The 25,550-nt window shown below is 47.1% G+C and overlaps 2 protein-coding genes across 2 annotated transcripts in view; one reads left to right on the top strand and one right to left on the bottom strand.

Moving 5' to 3' along the window:
• Positions 1–22,204, bottom strand: part of WWC1 (WW and C2 domain containing 1) — a 74,638-nt gene extending 52,434 nt beyond the window's left edge. The window contains exon 1 of the mRNA XM_052816246.1: positions 21,664–22,204. Within this exon, the coding sequence (XP_052672206.1) occupies positions 21,664–21,782 (119 nt within the window). The 5' untranslated portion in view covers positions 21,783–22,204. The remainder of the gene's footprint in view (positions 1–21,663) is intronic.
• Positions 1–25,550, top strand: part of PANK3 (pantothenate kinase 3) — a 288,950-nt gene that overhangs the window by 180,025 nt on the left and 83,375 nt on the right. The window lies entirely within an intron of this gene.

Here is a 25,550-nt window from a genome sequence, read left to right as displayed (position 1 = left end):
TACAGGAAAGAGTTTCACCTCAACGATACTGGCCATTCACCACTGGAAGTCACAGAGTTAATGAGAACATACAAGACCTCCTACACCCACGTTAAGTGACTGAGATTCAGGTCCTTGTGAGAAGACAAACAGAATTCTGCTAAGTCAAGCTGAGAGCAAGCCAGTGGTCCTGCAGGCAATTCACTCAGAAACCCAGGTCACAAACTCTGTACTGGAAAGGTGGGTCAGCATTTAACGATCCACTCCCCTCAATCTTCCTTGTAACCAAATGCTTGGTGGTTATTGTTTCGTTACTAGTGGTTTCAAGGTTTATAATGATAGTCTGCCAAAAAAGTTAGCTTCAAGTCTCAAAGGTTCTGTACCTCATTCAAGCTCCTGGCCTGCACGACAGCAGACACCAGCTTCAATACCACCATACTTACTGCTCCACGTTAAGAAGTGAAGGAGGTGAATCACAACAGAACAGGCTGCATTTCACCCTGGCCTTACAAGCTGAATAACCTCAAAGAAAAAACCAAAGATGCTACATTGGACTTAATCAAGTATCACAGCAAACAAAAGCTGGGGTTATGGCATCAAGCTTGGACCAACAAAGCAGCTGGCTAGCAAGTCCACCAGTTTTGAGAGAAATGGTGTGTTCACACCATCCCGTGCTTTTCCCAGGCGCAGGCTGTGGACACGCAGCATGTTCTCTGTAACCCAGCTAGATACAGCACATGCCAGCCTATCAACCCTGACAACTCTGCCACGCAATAGGACCAAATACTACTTCCGTGAGAGCATCAGAGGTGATGGCAAGAGTACTCATCGCACCCCTCAGCGAGTCGATTCAGCTCATTTAACTGGGAGACAAGTCTTCACATACTAGAGCAAATGGACTGCCCCAGCCAGCAGGAGCGAGCAAAGCTCTGTCTCCCTAAGCAGAGACCACACCATTCCACAGCAGCTAAAAACAGACTTCCCAAGATCATTTGCACACATCCAAATTCCTAGCGCACGTCTAGATCCTCTAAAACTGAGAAGGATCTGAATTTGGTAAGCGAGACAAGATTTTTGCCCAAATGCTCTAAGCTAAGCATTTAGAAAGGAATTATCTAAAAGATGCTGGCAAACACCTGAATTCTTCTAACAAAAAACACACAGCACAAAAGAGTAAGTTCATGTAGCCATGGAGAAAGACAGGTTTTTATTGTATCCTTGTCAAGAGAAAAAAGAAAAACACCAACGAATTTTAAGTATCTGCTCCCAAAGTTGCAGCAGTCTCAGCAATAAAAGTGCCACAGTCAAGCTGTAATGATACTTAGATTTCTTCAGGAATGTAGCATTTATCATTTTGCAGTGCATATTCATAGTTGTAGTAGTAAGCATTGATTTCTTTTTTGAACTACAAGGGTTGCTTTATCTGTACTGTTACACTTCCCTGGGACGTGCTTCAGGATTAAATGCACCCAAAAAAGCATTTTAAAAAAGGATCAATTTCTAGGCAATGCAGTTTCTTAACCTGAATCAGCATGTGACTGTACAAGGACGTGTAGTACAGGGGAGGGAAGGAGAATTGTGTCAGATCCACGGCACAAAGACATCAGCAACTGAGCCAAGCTAATGGTTTGTCGATCCCATAAAAAGCATCTCTCCCACCTTCTACCCTGCGCACCCTTTCCCTGCTCCTCTTCCCAGTCCAGCAGCTCTGGTCTCCCCTAGCGCACCCTCCCAGTCCTCCCACAAACTGCTTCCATTCAGGTAGAGAAGAGTACCCAGACTTTTCTGCTGAGTGAATTTACAGTTGGGTTAGTGGGACTCGGCAGTCGATAGCATGCCAGTGACAAAGTGTCAGGAACAGAAGCAGCACTGGGGAAAACTGCACACCCCCCCGTTGGTTGTGATGAGCTGTCTGGCTGCTCACCAGATTACTGGGCACCAAACTCGTAGATGAGCTTCATCTGCCATGGAATCATAATTAAAACTGGTCCTCTCGAGTGGCCCATCTCCTCCAGCTGCCAGACTTTGCCTTGCTACTGCCTTCAGACTCATTATTACTTATAAATGAAGTGCATAGAAACGGCCAGCTTTAGAAGCTGGTCCCTTAGACTGACACACACCCTTAGATCACGCCAGCCCTGCCGGGGGACCGACAGACACCCCGCCGCCGACTGCGGGAAGCGATCTCCTGAAGACATGACAAGGAGCTGTTTGTTGGAGCTCTGTGCAGCCGCAGCGCTCGCTGTCAGCCCAGCCAGGCAGCACGCTGTGCACAGCGTGGCCGGCGGAGGAATGTGCTCGCTGACTGCACCTTTTCATCTCGATAAGGATTTTCAAGGTCATGTTCGCTTCCCTGTCGGCTCCTCCCCAGCTCCAGTGAAATCCCAAGCACGCAGCCCTGGGCCCTGGTGCGCGTTCCCACCCTCCACGTCTCCTGGACACCGGCACAACCTGTCGCATTCCTCTGCGGCAGAAAACCCCAGCCTTCCCGCTTGCTCGCAGCCAGCTCCCCGGGGTTAGCAACACCTCTCTGCCAGGAGCGAGCAGGCCCAGCGCTGCAGCAGCAGCTGCTTCGCCAGAAGGGCCGGCACCTCCTGTGCTGCAGGGTCAGGATAACTCTGCAACCAGGCTTGTGAACTCCAGGATTAACACTTCTGAATTAAATAGTTCATATAAAAACAGGCTGCAGCCTGGCCAAAGCCGAATCAAACTCAGAGTCCAGGAGAAGGGCTCTAGGCATGACCCGTGTTGTGCACGCTAAAGCACATGGCGACGCGATCTGGTGAGCCTGTCTTCGAGGGTGCTGCGCGGAGGCTGCCTTGGGGGACAGCCCCTCTCACCCTGTCCCCACACCCCCAGAGTGGCCAGCCAAACCACCCTGGCATCCCTAGCCAAGGGGGAAGAGCCACCTGCCAGCCCAGGGCTCAGGGGAAAGGCAGAGGTGACGGCACTGGGCCTGGGAAGCCCCTCTCCGCCAGGCACATGGGATGCAGCCCCCCCTCCTCTGCCCAGCAGTCATCCCTGCATGGATACAACGAGCTTAAGGACCTGCATACGCTCCCTACACCACATAAGATTTCTAGGTAACTACTGAAGAATCATACATGCTGCCTGCTTACAAAGCCAGCTAATTATACAATCTGTTAAGCATGTATGCGCACACAACAGTGCTTTGAGTCATTAGAGGACGGGATTTATACTTCACTGCACGCATCTTGCTCTTTGTGAGTGCGTGCCTGGATACAGCCAAAACGAACACAAGTATCTGGAATGTCTGCAGCTCGCAGGCCAGCGCATCTGAATACAAAGCTGAGCCCTGCAAAAGTCTGACTGGCTGCCTGTGACCCCCAGTTGCACATATTGCTCCCCCAACAATGCTTAAAATCCTTATTCCCTTTTTTACCACTGCGAGCATCTGAAAGCAGAGTACAGCATAATGTTCAAGCCCTATTCTGAAGCTGTAAGAGTAATGTTAGCGAGGAAAAAGCAGCAGTGCAGGTGATGGGTTGTGAAGACAAAGAACTCAACGTGGGAGCCAGCGGCTCTGCCTGCCATAATGCGGCTGTCCGGGTTTAATCCCGGCAGAAGGGCCCTGGCACTCTGGCAGGCAGGGACCTCGGTTCCTATGGCAGCAGCCACTCCTCGATGGCCGAGCCCATGCCAGATGGAGATCCCTGTCCTAGGTGTTTGCCAGACAGATAATGCTGCGGCACGTCCGAGATGCCGTCTCTTCCCTTCAGTCATTTTACCTTCATTTATTAGCGCCCGATGTTGCCCCCGCTGAATTCGGGCAGATCAACTGCAACGCAACAGCTCTCTCCGGAGCAGCCCAGGCGAGGTGCCCCGCAGCCCCGGGTCCCCAGCTCAGGCCGGGGCTCCCCTCCGCACGTCCTTGGGCAGCAGCAGCAGCTGGCGAGGCTAATGACAAGTGGCACAGCACAAAACCATGGGGCTGCAGGCAGAGGGGATCTACCTGTGCTCAGCGCTTCAGTTAGCTTCTCCTTTTACGCCTGTACCCATGAACAAAGCGTTTGGGTGCTTATTATGTACAAACTGAGAGCAATAGCAATGTTTTTCATGGATTATATGATGTTTCCGGCATTTCTTATTTTTAAAAGAATTTCGTCTGCTGAGGATTTCGCTTCAGCTTCCCAGAACTCCAAATAGCCAACATTATCTGCAGGTGAGCTCTGCCCTCCCTAATTCAATTGGCTTCATCCCCATAGCATGACTCCATGCTATGGAAAGCCCTATCCTAAGGAATCATATAGATATACCTTATGCTATACTTTCAAAGGGATGTACTCCACACTGCATCTTCCATTTTTACCTTCTGTGCATTGCCATTTAGCCTGATTATTTAACGGGAACTCCAAAATAGAAGGATTTTAAGCATTTAGTGCATAAGGCACAAAATATTATCTAGGGGCTTTGTAACGAGTCAGGTCAAACCACCTCCATTTTCACACATTTTTCTTCCCTGCAAGTCAGTGGAAGCAGCAGAAGGCACCAACTCTGTAAGAGTTTCAGGTTTGTCTTGGAAAATATGAGTTGGTCAAAGTAAGCTCTTAAAATCAGGTAGAGTCCACACAAACCTAGCAAGGTACAGTAGGAAATCACATCTTTCTTTATGCCATATCAAGCCCCAGCACCTGCTCATCTGTAACACGGTATTTTCCCTCTTTCAGTTTTCAATGCAGGGGATGTAACCAGGAAAAGAAGATGGTGTAGATATTCCTATGCGCTCCTCACAAAATAAACCCACCTTGTACAGGAACCTAGCAAACAAGTCACAGGATCTGCAGGTGCTTTAAAGCACAAGACATTTCACTCCTGAGATTTTCTTGTGGGGCATGAAATGCCCAGGGTCACCAGGGACATCAGCCAGAGTACACCCTGCCTTTCCAGGAGGAATGGGACAAGAGGCAGCATTACTTTCCAAAAAGCCATGCTTAAGAGCCAAGTTAATTAGCAACATAATTGCTATGTACAACTCTTTTATACATCTACCTTGCTCACAGAAGAAATTACTAACAAATTTGACTATTTAAATCACCACCAGGGGATGGATTTCCAAGCTAACACCTCCAGGAAGAGATCCTCACATGTCAAGAGATGTCAAATGCCAGAACAGGGTGTCTCTCTACATTTAGCTTGTTCTCATCTCCAGTTACCTTAAACAGTACCTTTCCTTGAAATTTAGAGAGCAAGGTTCTGAAAAACAAATTACTTCAAAGCCAGTCTTCTCTATGCACAATCCAAATCCTGTATAACTCACATTGTTAGAAAGACATCCTTGTCCAGCTTACCTCAGTCATGTTTTCCATTCTTCCACTCATCCAAAAAAAGGAAAAACCTGGGGTTTTTTCAGACAGTGAAAAATACTATTTTGTTCCAAGATCCCTCAATAACATTTTTTCTCCATAACTATCAGTTTTCATAGCCTTTATAGCTGCCAAAGGATAAGAAGCAGCCGAATGAGTAAAACTGCATTTTAAGCCTTACTCAGTGAAAACCAGTATTTGTAGCAAGATACTTCAGGTAAAACTAAAGCAGCTGGGGAGGTGGGAAGTGTTATTGGAACCAGACCTCTGTGGGTACACACACACACCCCGTAAGGGAGCTCAGGGCAGATACCAAGGAGTAGAGCCTGCACACACCATGTGTGCTGCTCTTCAACCAAATTATGCCAGGAACTGTGCAAATTATCAGTTGCCTGATCTAGCCTCAGCTGCAGCTTGCTTATAACTTACTGAAGCTGTTACAATACAACCATCACTGTTGCTCAAGGCAATTACCTAAAATATCTCAGCTATTCATTTCCATCCTTCTTTTTAAGTTAAAGTTGTGTTTAATGGATCTGACATTGTGCCTCACAGCCCTGTACATCTGGTCTTAAGCAAGCCATCACAAAAGCTTACAGGTTTGAAATTTGCTGCTTAACTAAGTACTACTTCACCATCAGCACCTGAATGAAATGCGACTCCTATGCCAGTAATTTTTTCAGCAGTTTCACTGTATTATCCATTTTATTCATTTCTACCCAAACGCTGATCTACACCATCAATGCAGATGTCTCAACATGCATATTAACTTAGTCCTATCAGCTCAGCTAAATAAATCATTATCCATAATTCAGCTCATCTGCAAAGGCCAAGCTGCAATTCTCAGGCAAACAAAATACTTTGTTGCCTTTGACTAGTATCTTTAAGCTAACCTATAGACTGATTCAGACAGCCAACTTGCTATCAGCTTCCAAAATCAGTGATCAATCTGCAGAACTATTAAAAACACAGACCTTACTGGCAGAAGTCTTTGAACACTCCTCCTTTCCACTAACACCCTTTATTCAATGTCCTTCTAATAATTGCCAAATCAATGGCATAAACAGATGCCTCTACTGTTCCAGACCAGAGAAGACAAAGGACATCGATATTGCAGAAACTGCAGTGATAGCGATGAATGAAATAGGACATTGAAATTCTCTCTAACAGCATTTCAGAGAAAAACATTGAGTGTTTTGCTAGGCTCCCGAGCAACCACGTGCTGAGCAAGGCCAACACGCAGGTAAAATGGTACCTCCAGTTATGCATGCACAAGATACAGGGGGGACATCCAGAAAGAAGCACATACGTTTTCAGGTGTCACCTTCACAGTGTCGCAGCAGATGGAATTACAGCCCGCAGCGCAGCACTGAGAAAGCATCAATCTGATATTTAAGCTGTCTGCTTTGAAAGACAAACTACAAGTGACACGGCTGCCTCGCTGAACCCATGCTCACCACCCGCAGTGCCAAGCAAGCACAGCGCAACCGCACCGACTGCAGCTCAGGAGCAAGCCATGACTTCCAGGGGAACCGTGTTTTGCAGGAAGGTTACTCCCACCCAGCAGGTCACTTCTGCAAAAGTCGGTCCTTGGGCCATTTCAACTTCCTGGTGCCCAGAAAGAGAGGGAGCAGTTTTCTGTGTGCCAGCTAGTTTAGTGAGGAGACGGATAGGCACCAGGGCTGAAGGAGCAGCCACCTCCCTGCACTCAGGCCCACAGCCAGACCTCCGGCAGCACAAGAGGGCAAGATTACATGATGCACTCCAGCCACAACCAGGTTCTATGGCAAAGCTTTGTACCTTTTCCACCAGCAAATGTACAAGTGATTACAATACTGTAAACAATGGTTCACTGCACTCTTTCGAGATGATGGATCCAGAGGCAATCACTTATGGCTACTGAAATGGGGCGGAAGGGAGGGCATCAAATTCACATCCCATCCAGCCTCTACCTGAGCAGTGCTCATTTAAAAAGTGAGGTTTGTTAGTAAATTAATCCCTCCTATTTTTCCTCATTAACATATAATACGAAATACTGGCATAAAACCAGCTCATACAGCCCCACAGTAATCAGAAACATTATACTTCACACATCAGTCATTCCCCTGTCTGCACCTCAACTGCTTGATGGGCGAAGTGTCCACCATGTAAAGCCAAGAAGTCACCCACTGAGGGCTCAGTTTAAGGAGGACTGGGTTTGTTTACCCCAATTTTGTCCTTGCTACGGAACTAAATCAATTCATATTCTTCAAGTACCCAGAGATGCATTTTCATCCCCTTATGTGACTAGCCACCAGCTTAGACACACTGATGCTCTGACATGGCAGACGATAGCAAAATCTCAGTGCTCATTGCAAAAGCAACAACTTCTCACAGTTACCTGGAAACACTATTTCAAATCAACCAAAGTACAGCTTTGTACAGCAGAGCCCCCAAAGCACCAAAGGGACATCACCTCTGCTACATGCCTCCCTGATCACAACACAAGACAGGAATAGGGAATGCAGGGCTCTTCTCTGATCACCAAGGAGCAGAACCTACCTGTGACCAAATGAGAAAAACAAGTAAACAGGACTAAAAGGGCAATTTGTTACACCTGTGCCAGCCAGAAAAATGCATATATCATCCTTGGTGAATTGAGTGCATTGCCCTGTTTTCTTGTTCAGTTGAATCAAAGCATCCCAGAAGCAGGCTGTTACAAAACGGGAGCGGGAAAGCTAAATCAGACAACACAGCTTTCAAAAAGGGACTAACCTCAGTGGGGAGAAAAGAACACGAGAACTTTGCTGGCTTTTCCCATCCAGCGTGGATGTACTTTATGTTCTTCCCAACGCAAAACTGATGTACAAAGGAAAAAGGGCTCATAAAGCTACAAAAAGGGGCAATGCAAAATGAGCCATCAGGAACACCAGGAGAGAGCACAGTAAGCAACACTTTGTGATGGTCCAGGTACAAGAATAAACCACAGCTTTCCCAAAGGGCAAAGAGAAAATTTAAGTTGATGTAACTGAACATGCAGTCCAGTTTTAAGAACTGAGCAGAACTTTAAGCCCCCAAAAATGTGGTTCTTTAATAACTGACTGTAGCAATGCAGAAACACCTGCCATCACAGAAGTCCAGTGCTACCTGGCCACCAGTCTGCTGCGCAAGCAAAGCAGCTGATGAATCTAGAGAGGGGACAGGCCTGCTACTTGCAACTGCGAAAGGATCCCGAAGAAGGTGAGGGCAGGCACCGAGCATGTAACACAATCGGATGACAAATCCCAACCTTATCTTATCAGGGTAGTATTAGAGGCATATGCTGAACTCTCTTTTTTTTCAGCAGGATGCGTGTCAGTTGCTGTCCCATTTGCAGAGTATCATTTAGTCCGATGACTGAAGGGCAAGATAAACCAGTCATATCACCCCAGCCTACCCAGAAACTGCATTGTCACAGAGCACTCACCAGACATAACAACCCAAGCTGCAGGAAACAGTTATTCTATAGCAGTATTTTTCCCCATTCATTATGCTGGAAGGTCTATAGTTTGCCTACAGTACTTTAAAGCTTTTGAAAACCAAAAGCATCAGCAACTGTGCATTCACACTCATTCTTTTAGTGTTATATGAAGAACTGAGGCTACAGCCTTTAAAGGCGATTCACTTCACTTGTACAAAGGCTACTTCTTTTGGACATCAGCACTCCAAGCTCTAATACTCATCTGCCTCCTTCCTTACCTACAGGATATGAAAGTTTAGACAAAGGTATTTGACATTAAAATCAGTTGAGAAAAACATCCTAACAAGTTTCCAAGTCTGTTTGCTTTTCTTAGCATGATAAGCTTTATGATATTTCTTGCAAGTCTCTGCTTCACATGTTTTGTTCAAGACTTACTGATTAGCCTAATAAAATAATGCCCAAAGCACACCAAAAAAATCTTTCAATAGAGTGAAAATTAGAATATCAGATCTATTACACCAGCCAGCCTTTCCCCTCCACTGGAGAAGCATTAGAGCCTTTGGACATCTCATTTCAACAAGAAGGTTATTTAGTTCTAGAGTTTGGAGTAAAGTATTTAATCGCTAAAGGATTTGCAAATTACACATGAATATGCATGTAGCACTTCTCACCATGACATAAATCCTATTGTATATTTATGAATGGATTGCTTTGCCTCCAGCTTCTACATGTATATAAACACAGGTTTTAATCTTCAATTCCTTCCTCCCTCCCTTCTTTTTAAGGAGTTGCTTAAACAAATTTGCATTTTTGGAATCTATTATCTACAGTGTATTTCTTGCCTTTTTTTTTTTTTTTTTTTAAACTCTGTAAACCTCCTTCTCCATCAGGCAAAATGCTTACTTTATGAAAAGCTTTAAAGACCCTGTAAGCATGGCCATAAGAGAACCAAGCAACAGTGTTATACAGCTTGTGAGAAAGAAAGTAGAAGCAACAATCACTGGAAAAAGGAGTGCTCTGAGCGTCAGAGCTGGGAACACGAACACATGAAATGACAGGTCAAGGGCTTGCCTTTGACTGCAAAGACACTAGCTAAAGAGAAATAAACCCTCCATAAGCCTCTAGAAAGTTAACATAAATAATAAAACTGTTATTGTAAAATCCTTAATTCATACTGACATAACTCCATTAATCCCTACACCTTTCATGAGGTATCTAGGCTGGTCACAAAGCAGCTGGATCAAAGCAGCATTTCAGCCTGGATTCAACAATATATTTAGTGAGAGGCACTATTGTCATTCAGAGAGGTGTTGCCACACATCTGCCCAACTACTCCAGGGAAGTAATTCAAACAATAATGCCTTTAAAGGTAATTGTTAAAATTATTTAATTTAGGTTTTGTCACTGCAAATCTATTCTGTAATAAATCTGATTGTGAAGAAACACTTACCAACATGCAGCGCTCCATCAGAAGCAAGTGTCACAAGCAGATTTCCAAGCAGAATGATTACAGGTGTGAATTACCACTTGGACTGTTCTCATTTCTGTTACTACACAGCAAAACCCTAAACACCAAGGAGTTAACTGCACCAGCTGCCTTCCTCTTTCAAGGACCTGGTGTCACTTGGCTCTGTTCAGAAAACTGGAGCAGCCCTCGAGTTCCAGCCCCTGTCTTGCTGCCTTGCAGTAGAGAACACAAGGGCTCTGGCAGCAGCCACAGAGACATGATGGGACATGGCCTGAAAGAAGACCAAGTCCTCCCACCCCCAAACAGTCACTGCCTGTTCACATGTCTAAACTGGGCTGTGAACTGCGGCATGTTCAGCTGCAGTCATGTCCTCCTCCAATAATCGAGGGGTCTTTTCCCAAAGGTAAGGAGGAACCACCACAGCACCTGACTCAAAACCCATAGTGACCACACTAGAAAGGACCACCAACCCATCTAAGCTACTGAAGATGCAACACAACTTGTCAGAACTACCATCCAAAACTGCAGGAGCCTGTATCTGGGAAGTAGATAGAAAATAAACCAGGAAGCAAGAAAATAAACCAGGAAGCACTATGGGGTATTAGCAACACACTAATAGACAAATAGAGAATAAAGATGAGAAAATGCAACACAGAACATTTGCTTTAGGGATAAGAGTGGCATTTACAAAGAATGTGTGAAAACAAGTCTGAGTGGAGGACTCTGTGTGACCAGTTCAGTTGCAAATTTGTCTTTGCAAACTGAGATTTTTATCCATGCAACCCTTTTGCAAATGACCAAGCCAGGTTCCTCAGCCACATACCCCTCCCTTTCCACCCACATATTCTTCTCCTAAAAAGAAATCTTAAAAAGGAAGCGAGAGTAGTGCCCAAGGAGTACAAGAGATCAGGCAAGTGAACAACATGTGCTTTAAGGAAGTATTTACATTCAGGTTATGCTTCTCTTAGCATCAAGCAAATACTATGATGGCAGATAGCTCCTAAATTAAATTACTAGTGAGCCAGTTGCATGCCTAGCAATGCCATACAATAGTCTATGAATAATTAACAGATGACATATGACAGTATATCTACCTTTATTCAGAATTACAGACCATCTCAACTGGAAAGATATCACACTGATATTTGACAGACTGGATTTAAGTTAAATCTGGAAGCTTCTATGTTCAAATTTAAAAAGCAAAAAATAGGAAAAGTAGGGAGTCTAAGATACCTTGCAAAACCTTGGTGCCACAGAAAGCCATGGGATGTGGTAGCAGCCGTGACATTTCACTTTACTGCATATATAGGTTAAAAACTGACGGACAAACACTCACTGAGGACTGTAAGGAGATCTCTTTACCAGACAAATCTGCCTATGTCTAGAATATTGGAAAACTTCCTTTTTGAGAACTAGCTGTTAAACAGCCTAAAGCCTTCTATGTATGTGTCCACGTAATAATTAAATAGTCAGTGTCCCATCAAGGCAACAGATTGTTTAACTTTGATGCTTAGATCTTGTGGTGTAAAATACTTACTAGTGACATAAGAAAAGACAAATTACAAGTCTGGCTTACCGTCTTGATGGCTGACAAGGTATTTAGGTTAGCTGGATGTAGAGATAACTTCAAGGAATTTCAGAAAAATCTAAACAAGTGGGTGAACTGACAACAGAAGTGGAGAAAGGTCAGATGTTAAGAAATGTTGAATAATATATTGAACAGAAGAGTTTAACCTCCTTATTCTCTGCAGGGTTAACACATCACTAATCAAATACACCCAAGCATCACCACATACATGCTTCAACAAAAAAGTCTGCTCAAAGTGCTGACTTGATTTCAGGTTTAACCATGCCAAAACTCTGCAATATAAAAATGTTAAGGATTTTTTTTTTTTAACAAAATTCAATATGAAAAGCTCATTTGGAACACTACACACAGTACGAGTCATCCTAATTTAGATAAGCCTTACCATTTTATCTTAAAAATACCTCCTTTTCATACCAAGTTCTCCCCTGAGAAAAGTTTTCATCCCTGCCGTAGAGGAACTCATTCAGAACAACAGCAGTCAAGGAAGCTGCATCATTAGCATCACTCCACTAGTCATAGAGAGCATCTGGAAAAATCCTAAAAAGAACACAAAAGCTGCTGCAGCAGCAGAGACCTTCCAAAGAAGTAAGGTCTCTGGCTAGCTGAGCCCCTCTCTTCCCATCAAAACAGCAAGTCATAAGCAGCAACCAGAATACCCAACCCAAGTCACATCAGATGCTAAGGAACAGAAGTGGCACCGTTCTGAACAAAGGTCAGGTCTGAACAGCAAAAGCCTACCTAAAGAGCACTGCAACAATCTAACAGCTGCTAAAAACTAGAGCAGCATCGCTAATTGAGCGGGGACCTTACCCTGTGTGCACTGTTGCAGTAGAACTGTCACATCTCCTACATCAGTGACACAAAATGCAGAAACACAGCACACACATGCTGCCTCAGAAATCCTAATAAACCCGTAGTGAACCACAGGAGCCTACGGAGCAGGCACTAGGAAGACTGAAGATTTCCCCTCGGGGAAAGCAGCATTCGGGTGAGCAGAGTTCTCCCGTTTAGAGCACTACGAAACACCCAGGTGCACTACTGCAATGCCGGCAACAAGGAGCCCACCCTCACCTGCCTGCCCAGTCCCTGCCAGCCAGGACAACAGCTGCCCCATTCCTGGGGTGCTGCCTGCTTCCCCGCTCCCACCCACACACCTCCTCCCTTGCATTTCAGCAGCTGCAGAGCAAGCCAATTCTACCAACTGAGTATGATAAACTCCACCTCCCAAAGGGGTTCCTACGAACCTCTCTGTAGCCTGAATCGGGCGGACTGACCCAGCACCACCCAAGACAGGCCACCAACCCGAGATACTTCACAGGAAACAGACTGGATAATTTGCAGAGCTGCATCACCTGTGACAGTCAAATACTTTCCATTATCATCCCCACCCAAATTCCCTTTGAGATAATTTGGATAAGCAGCTAAAAACCGTACTCAATCTTTCAAACAGTCCAACAATGAGAACTTCAGGTGTCCAGGATGAAGCTGTCGGTGAGATGACTCTTCCCACTCACTCAGGGGTTAGGTGCCACGGTCCAACAGATTGCTGCTGCCCACCCGTGGAGCCAACCTGCCTGAACCCCTCGAAGGACGTGCCGCAGGATTCGTGCACTGGATGGCTTGGAGGCTGCATGGGCAAGGGGACAGCCTGCGCAGCTGGGCCACCAGCATGTCTTCTAGGAGCTGCAGAGGCTCAGCTGGCTCAGATGCCACAGATGCCTGGCACAAGCAAAATTAACCGCGAAGTTATCCACAGCACAGCTTTACAGGACAGCTTTGGGCTACCTACGTTTTCCTGTGCTGCTCCAAGGGTCCCGAAGATTATTTTGGCCACTCTGCAGGCCATTCTCCCTGTGGTAGGGTTGTGAGGGATGAAATAGCAGAGAGCCCTCTCCTTAGCAGGGGACTGCCCTTGTTCTGAGTACAAGGCAGTATTAAGGCAGTTGTAAGTCACATATGAGAAATTTGCAAGTTGCTGCAGGGTCATTTAAGCAATAGTTTCACTTACATTTTAGTTCAAAATAGTTATGTGACCACCTTACATCTCAGCTCTGCATAGAGCAGATATGAATGACTGCCTCTTGCAAATCAATACTGTTTATTGCGTGCTTTAAATCAATAAAGCTTTCCTCCACAGAGTAAATTCTTCTAAAACAGTGATTAGGCATTTGAGGAGAACTAAATAGTTTCATTGAACAATACCATTAGTCCTGAAACATCAGCTTGACATCCCAGCCAGAAAGCACTTTGTCAGAACTAATTAATCCCCACAGCACCTCTATAAGATTGAGAAAGCAATTCATCTGCTTTTTAAATGTGTTGGGTACTTATGTTGCAGAACATTGTGGCTGGGGTGGAAGCCGTAAGTACCAGTATAAACAGAGAACAAACCAAGCCAGCAGAACCCATCCAAAAGCATGAAAAACCAGAGAACACTGACAGCTGTAGGATTTGGCTTCTTTGCATCTTCCTGTTACGCACCAAACCTCCTGTGACTATCCAGAGAGTCTTCCAGATGTCACTTGACTGGATGAGTGGCGGTGAAAAGCAGTTATTATTCTATTGGGAGCAGTTTTGTCTGTTGTTTGTTCAGCCAATTATCTATGCATGTAGCTTAAAAGGGAGGGGGGAGCAGTAACCTTAGGCTCTGTGAACAAGAACTCTGGGTTTTATTTGAGCAGTTAAAACTAAGTCTTCATTACCACAAGCAAAGCACGTAACCTTACTAAACAGGTCTCACAAATGGCAAGCAGCCAGTGTAAAAAGTATTTCTCTCCAAGGAAGTGGTCAATCTACATAGCTCTCATATATTTGTATGTAGTAGCACTAGTCTACATACCTCCACGTGACTTTGCCTAACTGCTGCCACCCCCCTTTATTCATTTATTTTTTTCAGCTAACACTTGCCCTGCTGGTGGGGCACTCAAGGCCACCAGGTTCAGGCAGCCAGCCCCTGCACAGGGAGAATATCAGCAAGGCTTTCCTAAGCCAGCTGTATGGTCTCTCCCCCTCTTTGAGAAAGACTTGAAGTTCTCCCGTACTTGACACAACCGAGTGTCAAGTCAAGCCCAGAACATTTCAATCCTAGCAGACAGCAAGATCAGCAGAGTCTCCATAAAGCGTGCAGGAACGCATTGTGGGGCGGTGACGCTCCTCGGCATGCTGAGCAGAGTGCAAGGCTAGCCTTGGCAGTGCACAGTCACCTTCAGGAGCACAGAATATGAATCAATCTTTTACTAATAGATTCCTCCAGTAACTGAGATAAGAGCCCAGTCTGAAAAGGCGGTGTGGCAGGCCAGTGACGGGACCACCCTCAGCCACCTAGCACACATCACTTCTTTATGTACAAGTTATTTTGTTAAACTTTTTTGGACAAGTCTTCCAATAAATTTTCTGGCACAAACTAGAGGAATTTAAATCAGATTCAGACATGGAAAAGTTTGCTGCAAACTCATCTTCCCATAACTGTGCTAGCTATGAAGACACCAGTACGAATTACACATTTAGGAGACGCTCTACCCCACTGCTGGTTTCACCTGGGCTCCAGCAAGTGAAAATCCACTCTCCCTGTAAAACTCGGTCAGAAATCACAGGGCAAAGCTAAGCACCTCCAGCTCTGGGAACACCTACTCGGTTGGGCTGGCAGAGAGCCTGACCACGTCAAGTGCCTGGGGACAGTTTCACAAGTGCACCCTCGGCAGCATTCCCGGGTTGCCACTAGAGCCAGCCCCACTCCCACACCTCCTAGCCTCCAGCTCAGCCCCAGCTGCGCCATCACAAGTTTTATGCATAAGCATACACAACCGGGATCAACTGTTTCTGTAAAATAAACCCAGACAGTAAAGTAACATTTTTCAGCCAGACCAGTTTCTGGACCTCTCTCCCTGCACTGATACGGAATTTTACTCTGGCAGCAGCAGCCGCTTAAGGTCCCCCATCAGCAACACCACTGAGCACCTGCCCCAGGTGACCAACGCAGCAGCCAGCTCTCACCTGCCATATCCACACTGTCCGAGATTTACTACCCAATTTTCTGCCATACCACTGGATGGAGATCAAGATAACTACTTCAGTATGAAAATACATGACCTACATAGGGATGAAATTGTTGATCCCCTTGCCAAGTAAGTTTCCAGTCTGTGGCGGTGTCACTAACTTCACAAGCCATCAGTCTTTGAGGCAAAATTAAAGGACTGATCTTGTGAGCAAGATGACCTTGCCAGAGCAGAAGATGAAGCTCAACCTACATATTTCTAAACAATGTGATTTACAGAGATTCCTTCAAAAGCAATTCTGATCTTTTAAGACTCAGAATTCCCCAAGATGCATTAAAAAGCTGCTGAGCTGAACAAAGCTTCACATTTTTCATTTTTTTCACGTTCCATAGGGAAGTAAGATAAAATAATGCTTTTAGTAGTTCTAAAGTCACTGCCAACATCCTCTGTCACTACACACGTGTGCGTACCACACCTTTAGCAGCGATGCCCTTGTTAAAAAGCATCGTACCTGTTGTTTCCAGCTACCCTCCCCAATTTAAAGTGAGTTTACACAGTGAGGAAGCACACTGGCTCTGAAGGCAGTCCCTGCAGTCTCCAAAGCAATCGATACATCCTACCACAGAGTTTGTCTGGGGAGTCTCGGGGAAGAAAAAAACAACCCAGCAACAAAACAACAAAGTTTGATTTTTCATAACCGAAGAGGTCTGATTATTTCAGCTCCAATCCACTTTTTCCAATTACAGGGTGCAGCCTGAGTTAATTCATCTTGGAATACTCTTGATATTAATAAATTAAAAAAATTTCAAGTGTCACCATAATCTTACCTGCTGTCCTTGTCTCCCTATATATTAGCACTTATATAAACCAATTAATTTTCATTTACTGTGGAAAAAAAATTGTAAGAACAGCACAAGTCCTACACATTAAGCCACCTGTTCCCAGAGATGGCACTTAGATGACTATGAAGACTGCATTTCTGTCACTCACTTCTGTACCCATGGAAAATGGTTATCAACAGCTTTATGGGCACACACTGAACTGCCTGTTCTTTATAAAACAATCAGCTATTTCGGGGAACGCAAACATGAGAAAGCAGCAGATTCACATACATATGACAGGGTGTTTGGCTAGCTGTCGGTAAAGAAAGGCAAGAGCAGGCATCAAACTAGCAGCCTTCAGCTGCATGACCTACACTGCTGCCAGTGATGAAGAAAAACCTAGGGAAATGCTCCATCTTTGAGAATTTTTCTGTCTTCTCTTTATGCTTACTGATTTTCATCTACAGAAAAGCACAGCTCTTTTTATTCTTGCTGCTTTTGATTGCCCTCCCTTCTTCTAGCCCTTTTATTCTGGAGAACTCCCACATTTAAGTTAGCTATATTTAGCTTTATTCCAGTGACTGTAATTATGCTGTAGGCAAATAATCCAAGTAGTGGACAGTTACATATGAACTTTTAGCATGATGTTCACATTTCTAAATCTTTAATACAGGAAGTTTGGAGACAAAGTGTGCAGAGCAGACTGGTGATGAAAAACTTGAAGATCAGAAAAATGCAGAGGAGAGAAAATACTCTGCAGTATTTCACATCAAGTCTAGAAGGCAGACCTAGAGGGGCATGGCTAGATGATTGTGCTCTCTATATGACATGCCTAGCTTTTCTTCAGTAAGATCCTCAGGCTCAGCAAACCTGAATCTTCCCGAATAAATAGGTGGCCGTAACTATTTTAAATGCACAAGGTCTTCTACACATGACAACAGATACGCTGCCACATATTGGCCCTGAACCTTGGCAAATCTCTTCCTTAATTCTCTTTACCACAGCTCTACTTTGGAGGTTCAGACTGGAAAAACCTCCATATGGAGTAGGAAGGGATTTCAGGGAGCAACTGCAGAATCTGGGCTTTCATACAGTAAACGTCTCCAACCCTTTACACCAATAACAGCCTTCAAGAAATGAAGGGCTATCAACTGAGGCACTGCTGCCTCCCAAAACTGAAAACATCTGCTGCTGTTAAGTAGCTTCACCAAACTGAAGCTAGAAGTACTCCTGTTTCACTAGCTTTCACTCTCAACAGGAGGCCAGTGATTGGGGTAAAATGAGAAGTTCAACCAGCTCCATCTAAAAGAACCTAGAAAAAACTGCTTACACCACCATGCCAGTAGGAAGAGTACAAGAACACAAATACTGGAGAGTGGAACAGGTTATCAGGCATTTCCAAATCCTCAGTGCAATCAGGAAGTTTCTGGGTTGGAAGGCAAAGAGAAGTGAAGAAAACTATCTTCTTCCAAGATGGTTTGAGAGAGCGCAGAGGTTCCCCTAAACCTGGTGTAAAGCACCCAAGGACAGCACACCCACCGGAACCCGGGTACCCACCTCTAACCCCCACGTCTGATGAAAGCAGAAATCTCATTCGGAGCACTCTGTTGGTGCAATTCCTGATTCACACTGATGTTTAAGAACAGGCAGCAGCTGGTGCTAATGTTTTGAGACACCATTCTTATTTTCTGTTTGGTCATCAGCACAGCAGCTTACAGCGCAGATGCACCCTCTGTGTTAAAGCAAGCAACCGGGGCAACTCTCTGGTATGTTTGACCAAACGGTATGTACTGGTGCATACCTGAAAGATCATGCTTGCTTTTAAAACTAGCAATGACAAATTTCTTCTTCCCCTAGCTCAGTAAGGTTTGATCTCCCATTACACTGTATCCAAGTCCTGAATTATCTAATTTTAGACAGATCTATAAAAAAGTGAGCTACATGAGCTTCCTTTTACACAAGGAAAAACACAGGAGGGTTGTGGGTTTTTTCCCACCTGGTCACTAGAACTGCCTTTCAGCTTGTTTTACCCGAAATTCTTGCTTACAAGGTACCTTGCTTCTTTTCTGTTACACCATACCACAGGTACAGTAATGGTTAAGTCACAATATTCTTCAGATTATTTAACCTTAGATGATTTGCCCAAATGCTCTAACACCCACAGGCTTCCCAGGACTGCCCTGAAGTCTAGTATACCCTTAAAAAGTACAAGGTAGAAGTGCTCTGACATGCAGTTGCTTCAATCAAGATTTGAGGCATCTGAGCATCACTCAAGTCAGCTTTACAGGAGAATGAGATGCCACCAGGTGCCAGTGACTTCCTACTGGCGAAGTCTAATGGCCTCTCTTAGCAATAGCCCATCTGCAGGACTGGTGTCATGCGTTACGTGAGAGCTGGAAAACCACCAGCCCAGCTTTTGATTTTGTATGGTCCAAGGCCCTCTGAGGTCCCACCTTACAGCCCCTGCCTCCCCTTCCCTGCTCCCGACACCCCCTTGTGTGCCCACAGCCAGGCCTGCTTCCCTAGCAGCCTATTAAACCACCCTCAGCACAACTATAAACCTGACGCCAACTGTTGTCACAAAAACAATGGGCAAGCCCATGCCCTGAAGCTAGATGGTATCCCTGCTCATGTTTATTTCCACTAAATTAAGCTAGAATGAAAGATTTAGGGAAGGTTTAAAAACCTGTGTGTCCTATCTTTAGCTACCAGTTGTTGCTCCCTGAATAAACTGATCAGGTATTACAAAGGTACAGTACCACTGACAAGCAACTGGGTTGCCCCAACAGATACATCTTCCTCCACATCCCTCGAACTTGCAGTTTTACAGCCATGTTTCCTAATATCTATTGCTTCTCACCGGGTAAAAGACAGCATGTGTAAGCACAGCACACAGAAGGAACTGCAGCAAATACACAAACCAACCTCTCAGCTGCAGCAATGTTGAAGATGACTTGTAAAAAGCCACACTTACAAATATTCAAACATAAAATACACTGATAAAGTTCAAGGATCAGTGTGCAAATCAAGTTCACTACCACAGAGAGTAGTTTTCTTATGACAAGGTGATCAGAAATTCCCCATCAGCTGGTTTTCACAGACAGTGTTAATTAGTTGGAAGAGAAACTTCTGTCCTGTGTGTCAGAGCAGGGTTTCAAACCATACAAGCACGTGGTCCCCCAGGTGATGGGTTAAGTGTCATGTCACATATTTGTTCTAGTGTTGGACCAATAAACCCTTCAAAACCTTGAGGATTTTCAGGGGGAGTGTCCAATGCAGCTTGTTTTCTTGGTAGCGCTACTGGAAAATGAATTAGATGCAAAGCTCGTCAGGGCCGTGTATATTCAGGTGTATTTCTATGTGCACGACAAATATGTCATGTGATACAAGTTATCAGTATGTGTTTGAATATCCTCCTTTAACAGTGGTGAGTAGGTAATGGTTCTGCGACAGCTCAGTACGCATGCATGAAGAAGGCACCCATTTAGTAACTTCTGTCATTTTTGAGTCACTAACCCAGGACATATGAGAATTTTTATAAGCCAGTATTAGGCCTATTAGATTTTTCACTTGTCTTCGTTCTCTGTAACAAAATAAAGATGCCAGGAAAGCGTTCCTAATTTAATCTTGTATTGACTTATATTAAAAAACACATCTTGAAACTACTGTGTTACTAGCCCTTCTCAACCACATTGCTGAACCAGAAGCCCCAAAATGAGTTCCAAACTCCTGGCTGGCAGCAGGTTACATTTGTGTACAGTACACACAAGGATTATTCCTGGAATGCAGAACACTCCTTGAAGTCTTGTAAAATGGGACAATCATTCACTTTCATGCTTAACAAAAAACATCTAAGTAGAACTGGAGAGAAGGCAAAGTACTGACATCCCACCAACAACGGAAGCCCCTTCAAGGAACTTATTGTTGGGGCAAGGGGAAGAAAGGAAAACAAATTCAGGAATTACACTAGGTGCCCCAGAACAAGGAGAACACTCACTGTCAGATGGGGGAAGTGCATAAAATTTACCAACGACAAACCGCATATTCAGACTGTTGGAACTTCCAGCTCATCAAGATGGATTTTTGAGTTGCTGTGTCTGGGAACTTCAGCTAACAGAGGATTACGTGTGAAATTTAGAAACTTCTGATTTCAACAGAAGTAGCTGAGCCTCCCGCATGCTCCAGCTACTGTACGCCGGCTTACCATAACTGCCTCAAGCACAGAACTAGAACACGCTAGGACAGAATGTTGCTTAGAAAATCACTCGGGTCTTGAACAGTAGACTCTTCCCTGTTTCTCTTACTTTTTAAAGTGAGCAACATAGGGAAAGAGCTCCTCGGAGCAAGTAGGAGCGAGAGGAGACTGCTGGGAAGCAGGAGGCAGACAGGGGCAATCAGAAACACACCCCGAAGTCAGCGACCTCCGTAATCGCCACGCTCACCGAGGCCGCAGAGCTGCCTGCAGAGGTGGGCCGCGATGCAGGATAGGACCCACCGGCGCCCCGCTGACCCTGCGCTGCCAGCCCCTCCCGGCTCCACCGAGCCACCGCTGCTCGGGGGGGGGGGAAGCAGGCGGGCTCCCCACCCCCGCCGCGGTTCGGATGGCAGCGCTGGTGCCAGCTGCCCTACACTCACGCCCTGCGGGCAGCGGGCAACGCAGACCCGCAAGAAGTCTGGAGACGGGAGAGGAGGTGGGTCGGAACGAGAGGACAAAACAGCCGCCACGAAACTCGCCGACCTCCCGCCGTCCCTCGCCTCCCGAGCGGCAGGCAGGCGCCCAGCGCCCTGCCGGGGCCGCGGGTAACGAAACGACCGTCCTGTCCCTTCCCTTCCCTGCCCTCCCGCGGAGCCAAACCGGAGCCCGGCCGGCCGGCAGCAGGTACCGACCGGGCAACGTGGGAGCGAGGAGAGGACGCGCCGAGGAGCCGCGCCGGGCGGCGGCAGGCACACGGCCGCCCGCGGGTCCCCCCCGGGAAGGGGAGAAGAGGGACCCGGAGCGGCGCCCCCCCGCCCCGCCCGCCCCCCCTCCCCGGCCCCGCCGCCGCCCACCTGTCGCGGGGGTCGACCCAGCTGGTGGTGCGGCTGCCGTGGTCGATGTAGTACACCTTCCCGTCGTAGTCCCGCGCCTCCTCCCAGCCCTCGGGCAGCGGCAGCTCCTTCCGCGGCATCGTCCCCACCAACGGCCGCGCTGCCCCATCCACCGCTCCGGGACGGGACGGGACGGCGGCGGGCGGGGGGGGTGGGGGGGTGGCCCCGGGGCAGGGCCGGGCCGGGCCTCCCCTCCCGCGGGCGGCGAGGAGCGGTGCGGGGGCCGCACCGGCCCAGCCGCGCAGGGAGGCGCCGCCGCCGGGCAGCCTCACATGCCGGCCCCGCGGCGGAGGCGGGGCGCGGAGCCGGCCGAGGCGGGCCGGGCCGGGCCGAGGCGCCCGGCCCCGCACCGCGGCGCGGCGGGGGCGGTCCGGGGAGGGCGGCGGGCGAGCCCACGGTCAGCCCTGCGGCGCGGGAAGCCGCGGCCCGCCCGGCCCCTCACGCCTCCATTTCCTGCTCCGCCAAGCGGCGGCGGCGGCCCGGCGAGTCCCGGGGCGGCTCCGCCCCGCCCACCCGCGGCGCCCCGGGCGGGGGATGCCGGTTCTGAAAGGCTCCGCCCCGCCCCGCCGCCGCACGCACCAGGGCGCCCCCTGCCGGCGGGGAGGGGGGGGCAGCTGCGGCGGGTGCCGGTCCCCGCGCGGTCGGCGGCCCGGCGCGGGGGGGGGGGGGTGTCCGTGGGAGGGACACCCGTGTTCGGGGGCCAGCGCAGGGCGGGAGCTACGAGGTCGAGCCCGGAGGGCTGCCGTTATAACCGCTCTCTTGCCCGTAAGGGCCTGCGGCTCGGCCCGGCCCCTCTGAGGAGAAGCCCGGGAGGTGGAGGATGGGGGTGCCGTCCGGACGGCCGAAAACGCGGATCGGGGTCCGCTCGGTGCCCCCGCGGAGACGCGGGGCGTGGGGTGCTGGCCCTCGCAGGGACAAGCGCGGAAGGTCTTCCCCGACGGGGGGGACGTCCCTCGGGCCGCGGGGTGTCCCCGGGCCGCGGCTGGCCCCCGGCGGGGCTGGGCCTCCCGCCGCCCGCTGGGCTGCCCGCGGGGGCGGCCGCCGCCAGGCCCCGTTCGCCGGCGGGAAGCGAACAGCCAACGGAGCTGCCCACGCGGGTCTCGGCGCGGGTGACGTTGGCGACTTTCCCATTCCTGCGGCTTCGAGAGCGAAAGCTCTTCGCGGCTGGCTGTGTAGATACGGTAAGACCGTCACCAGAAGGCAGGGTTCTAAAAATAAGCACGAGAAAGTCCCAGGTACAAGCCCGTAAGCCGGAGGGTGGGCGGTGGTGTCCACGCTGCACGGCACGTCACCCCTTCCACGGCAGCTGCGGCCGTGGCTCGGCTGCGGCCGGTACCCGAGCGTGCCTCTGGCGTAGCCGCGGTGCAGGATGGAAGGAGCTACGAGGACGTGCCCTCCCCGGTCTTCTATCCCTGGATTTCAGTAATTTAGGCTTGGAACAGACTGCCCATGGCAAAATGTCCCAATAAAAGCTCACGCAACGGCATGCGATCGGGCCACGAGCTAAGGCGGGCGACCTACACGGCGTGGCAATGAGGGGAGTCTTGCATGAGGTAGCATTTTCCCCAGGGAGCACCAGCCAACGCTGGTTTCCTACCGTCAAGGGTGGGGGAAAAGCAAGAAGTTTTGTAGAGCTCCAGCTATTGAAACAGCAGAATGGAGTGGGGATCCCTGCCAAGCTCAGGGGTGGAAAAGGAAACTGGAGGATGGGAAGAGGGGAGCCCCAAAGGGCTGGAGAGGAAAAGTAAAAGCAAGAAAGACAATAGAAATAACATCTCATTTTTCTGCCAGATTTTAAGGGTAAGATAACTTCTTTCAGGCTTTCTGACAACCTGCTGGGAGTCAGAACTGCTAATTCTCCAGAGGCCAAAGCAGAATGCAGTAGCAGTTGGCTGATGAAGTGGTTGAGCAGGGAAGAAAATGAAGACAAGTAAAACTGAAAGTGAGGCATTTGGAAAATAGCCTGATTTAACCCCATTTTATCTGACGCCAAACTTGGAGGGGGGCCACTAAATGTGTTGCCTTTATGAACAGGACCATACACAAGGCTTTTAAATTAATAATAAAGCAAGAATAAGAGAATAAATGCTGTATCTGTCCACAACTCTAAATGAAGCTTGTGGTTTCTTTTGGAAGCAAAGACTTGGAGCACTGGGAGCAGTGCCGCTCCAGCGAGCAGACACCAGGACCGCTGGGAGTCCTGGGCTGACGCCAGCGGTGTGCAATGGATTTGTGCGGGGCTCTGGGCTAGTCACTGTGGCTGTCATTTTCTCTTTGCTGCTTTTAATCTCATGGATAATGGTGTTTCTCTCTTTGTAAAACACTCAGCAAAGTACTTAAGACATTTAAAAGGGGGAACTGTAACAATAGAAGAAAAATCAGCGACAACTAATGTGTTTAAATATTACAAGACAAGAAGTGAATAACAAAGTGAGAACAAATTAGTGTGTATTTTCATGTTCCTGTATTTGTGGTCTTATGTTCAAGCACAGAGGTACTTCCAAAAGGCATGTCTTGTTTTAAAGTGGTTTTTCAAATTTTAAGAACATGTATAGATCATCTAGAGAAAGGCTATATGTAAAGAAGCCAAACAAATACCTTTTCCAGATGTCATCAACTGTGTTTATGAAGAAAGTAATTGTGTAATTTGTTTTTAAAGATAATTGCTTTTGAAATAAATATCTCAGAAAATATTTGCAGGTAGTTCTGACTGAAGTCAAAAGATCTTATTTTTCCACTCCTCTTTATTTTTTAACTCAGAAAAAAAATGCCTCTCATTGAACCGTATGAATTTATGAATGTAATCAGGAATGTGCGTGTGGTAACTTACTCCCTTTTACCACTTACTTACACTCACAACAAAAGAATTCAGCGTTATCAGAGTCTGTTTGAACTGTAAAGCAATAAACAAACAGGTGATTGTTTTCACATGAGCAAAGAAAGGGAAGGTTTGGTTCATAGGTAAGCTCTTACCTATGTGAAAAGGAAGAACAGAGCAGAGAACAAAGTCTGTAGAAGGCTCATTTTTTTTTGCTGTGGGGGTCAATGTCTCCAGCATGACCTCGTGTGCAGCACACCACCGTCCCGTCCAGCTTTGCAGAGTCCACAACGGGCCGGGTAGCAAATTATTCAGTAACAAGAGCAGCCATTTTCTGTTGCTGATTTGTTTTGGAGCAGCTGGTTGCTTGCTGCTTGGGGTTTTTTCTTCCTAATACATTCAAAAGTCTGTATTTTTGTACTCAACACTTAAAGCTCTATTCTTAATTGACTGCGAATAACAAAAACACAAATGTCAAAAGCTACTAGAGCACAATATTGCTCTCTTAGCCAGTATCTTCAGGTGTCTGAACTGAAATAGGAGGAAAAATGGGTTTAAATTCAATTGCCAGGAAACAATTGCATTTACCCGAAATACCACATTTTTGGTTAAAATCTCCAGCATTGTTCAACTTGAATCAATCATATTGTTTCTGTGGAGGGTTACCTTGTCCTTCTAGAAAGCCTCTTCCGCATCCTGCCCACCCCCAAACTGTACGTCAATTTTTTTCAGTTTCCAAATGGCATTTTGGTTTTTAAAAAAAGTCAAAATCAGGTGTGGAAATATGGAACATTTCATTTTGGAAGTAACCCAAAGCCCTCCTGCTTTCAGAAGCTGTTTCCAGCCTGGCGAGAAGAGCAGAGGTGCCCACGAGGCGGGGAAGAGCGCACACAACCTGCTGTACTTTCCAGTCCCAACATGAAAGGAACTTTCTGTAAACATTGGCAAACCTGCTTCATTGTTTTCTTTCAAACTACTCCTTAAAAGACCCATTGGTTGAGGCCTTAAAAAAAACCCCAAAAAGCAGCTG

Source organism: Harpia harpyja, chromosome 20 (genome assembly GCF_026419915.1).
Source record: "Harpia harpyja isolate bHarHar1 chromosome 20, bHarHar1 primary haplotype, whole genome shotgun sequence".
Lineage (NCBI taxonomy): Eukaryota > Metazoa > Chordata > Aves > Accipitriformes > Accipitridae > Harpia > Harpia harpyja.
Note: the sequence above shows the minus strand (reverse complement) of the source record. Positions and strands in the feature narration are given on the sequence as shown.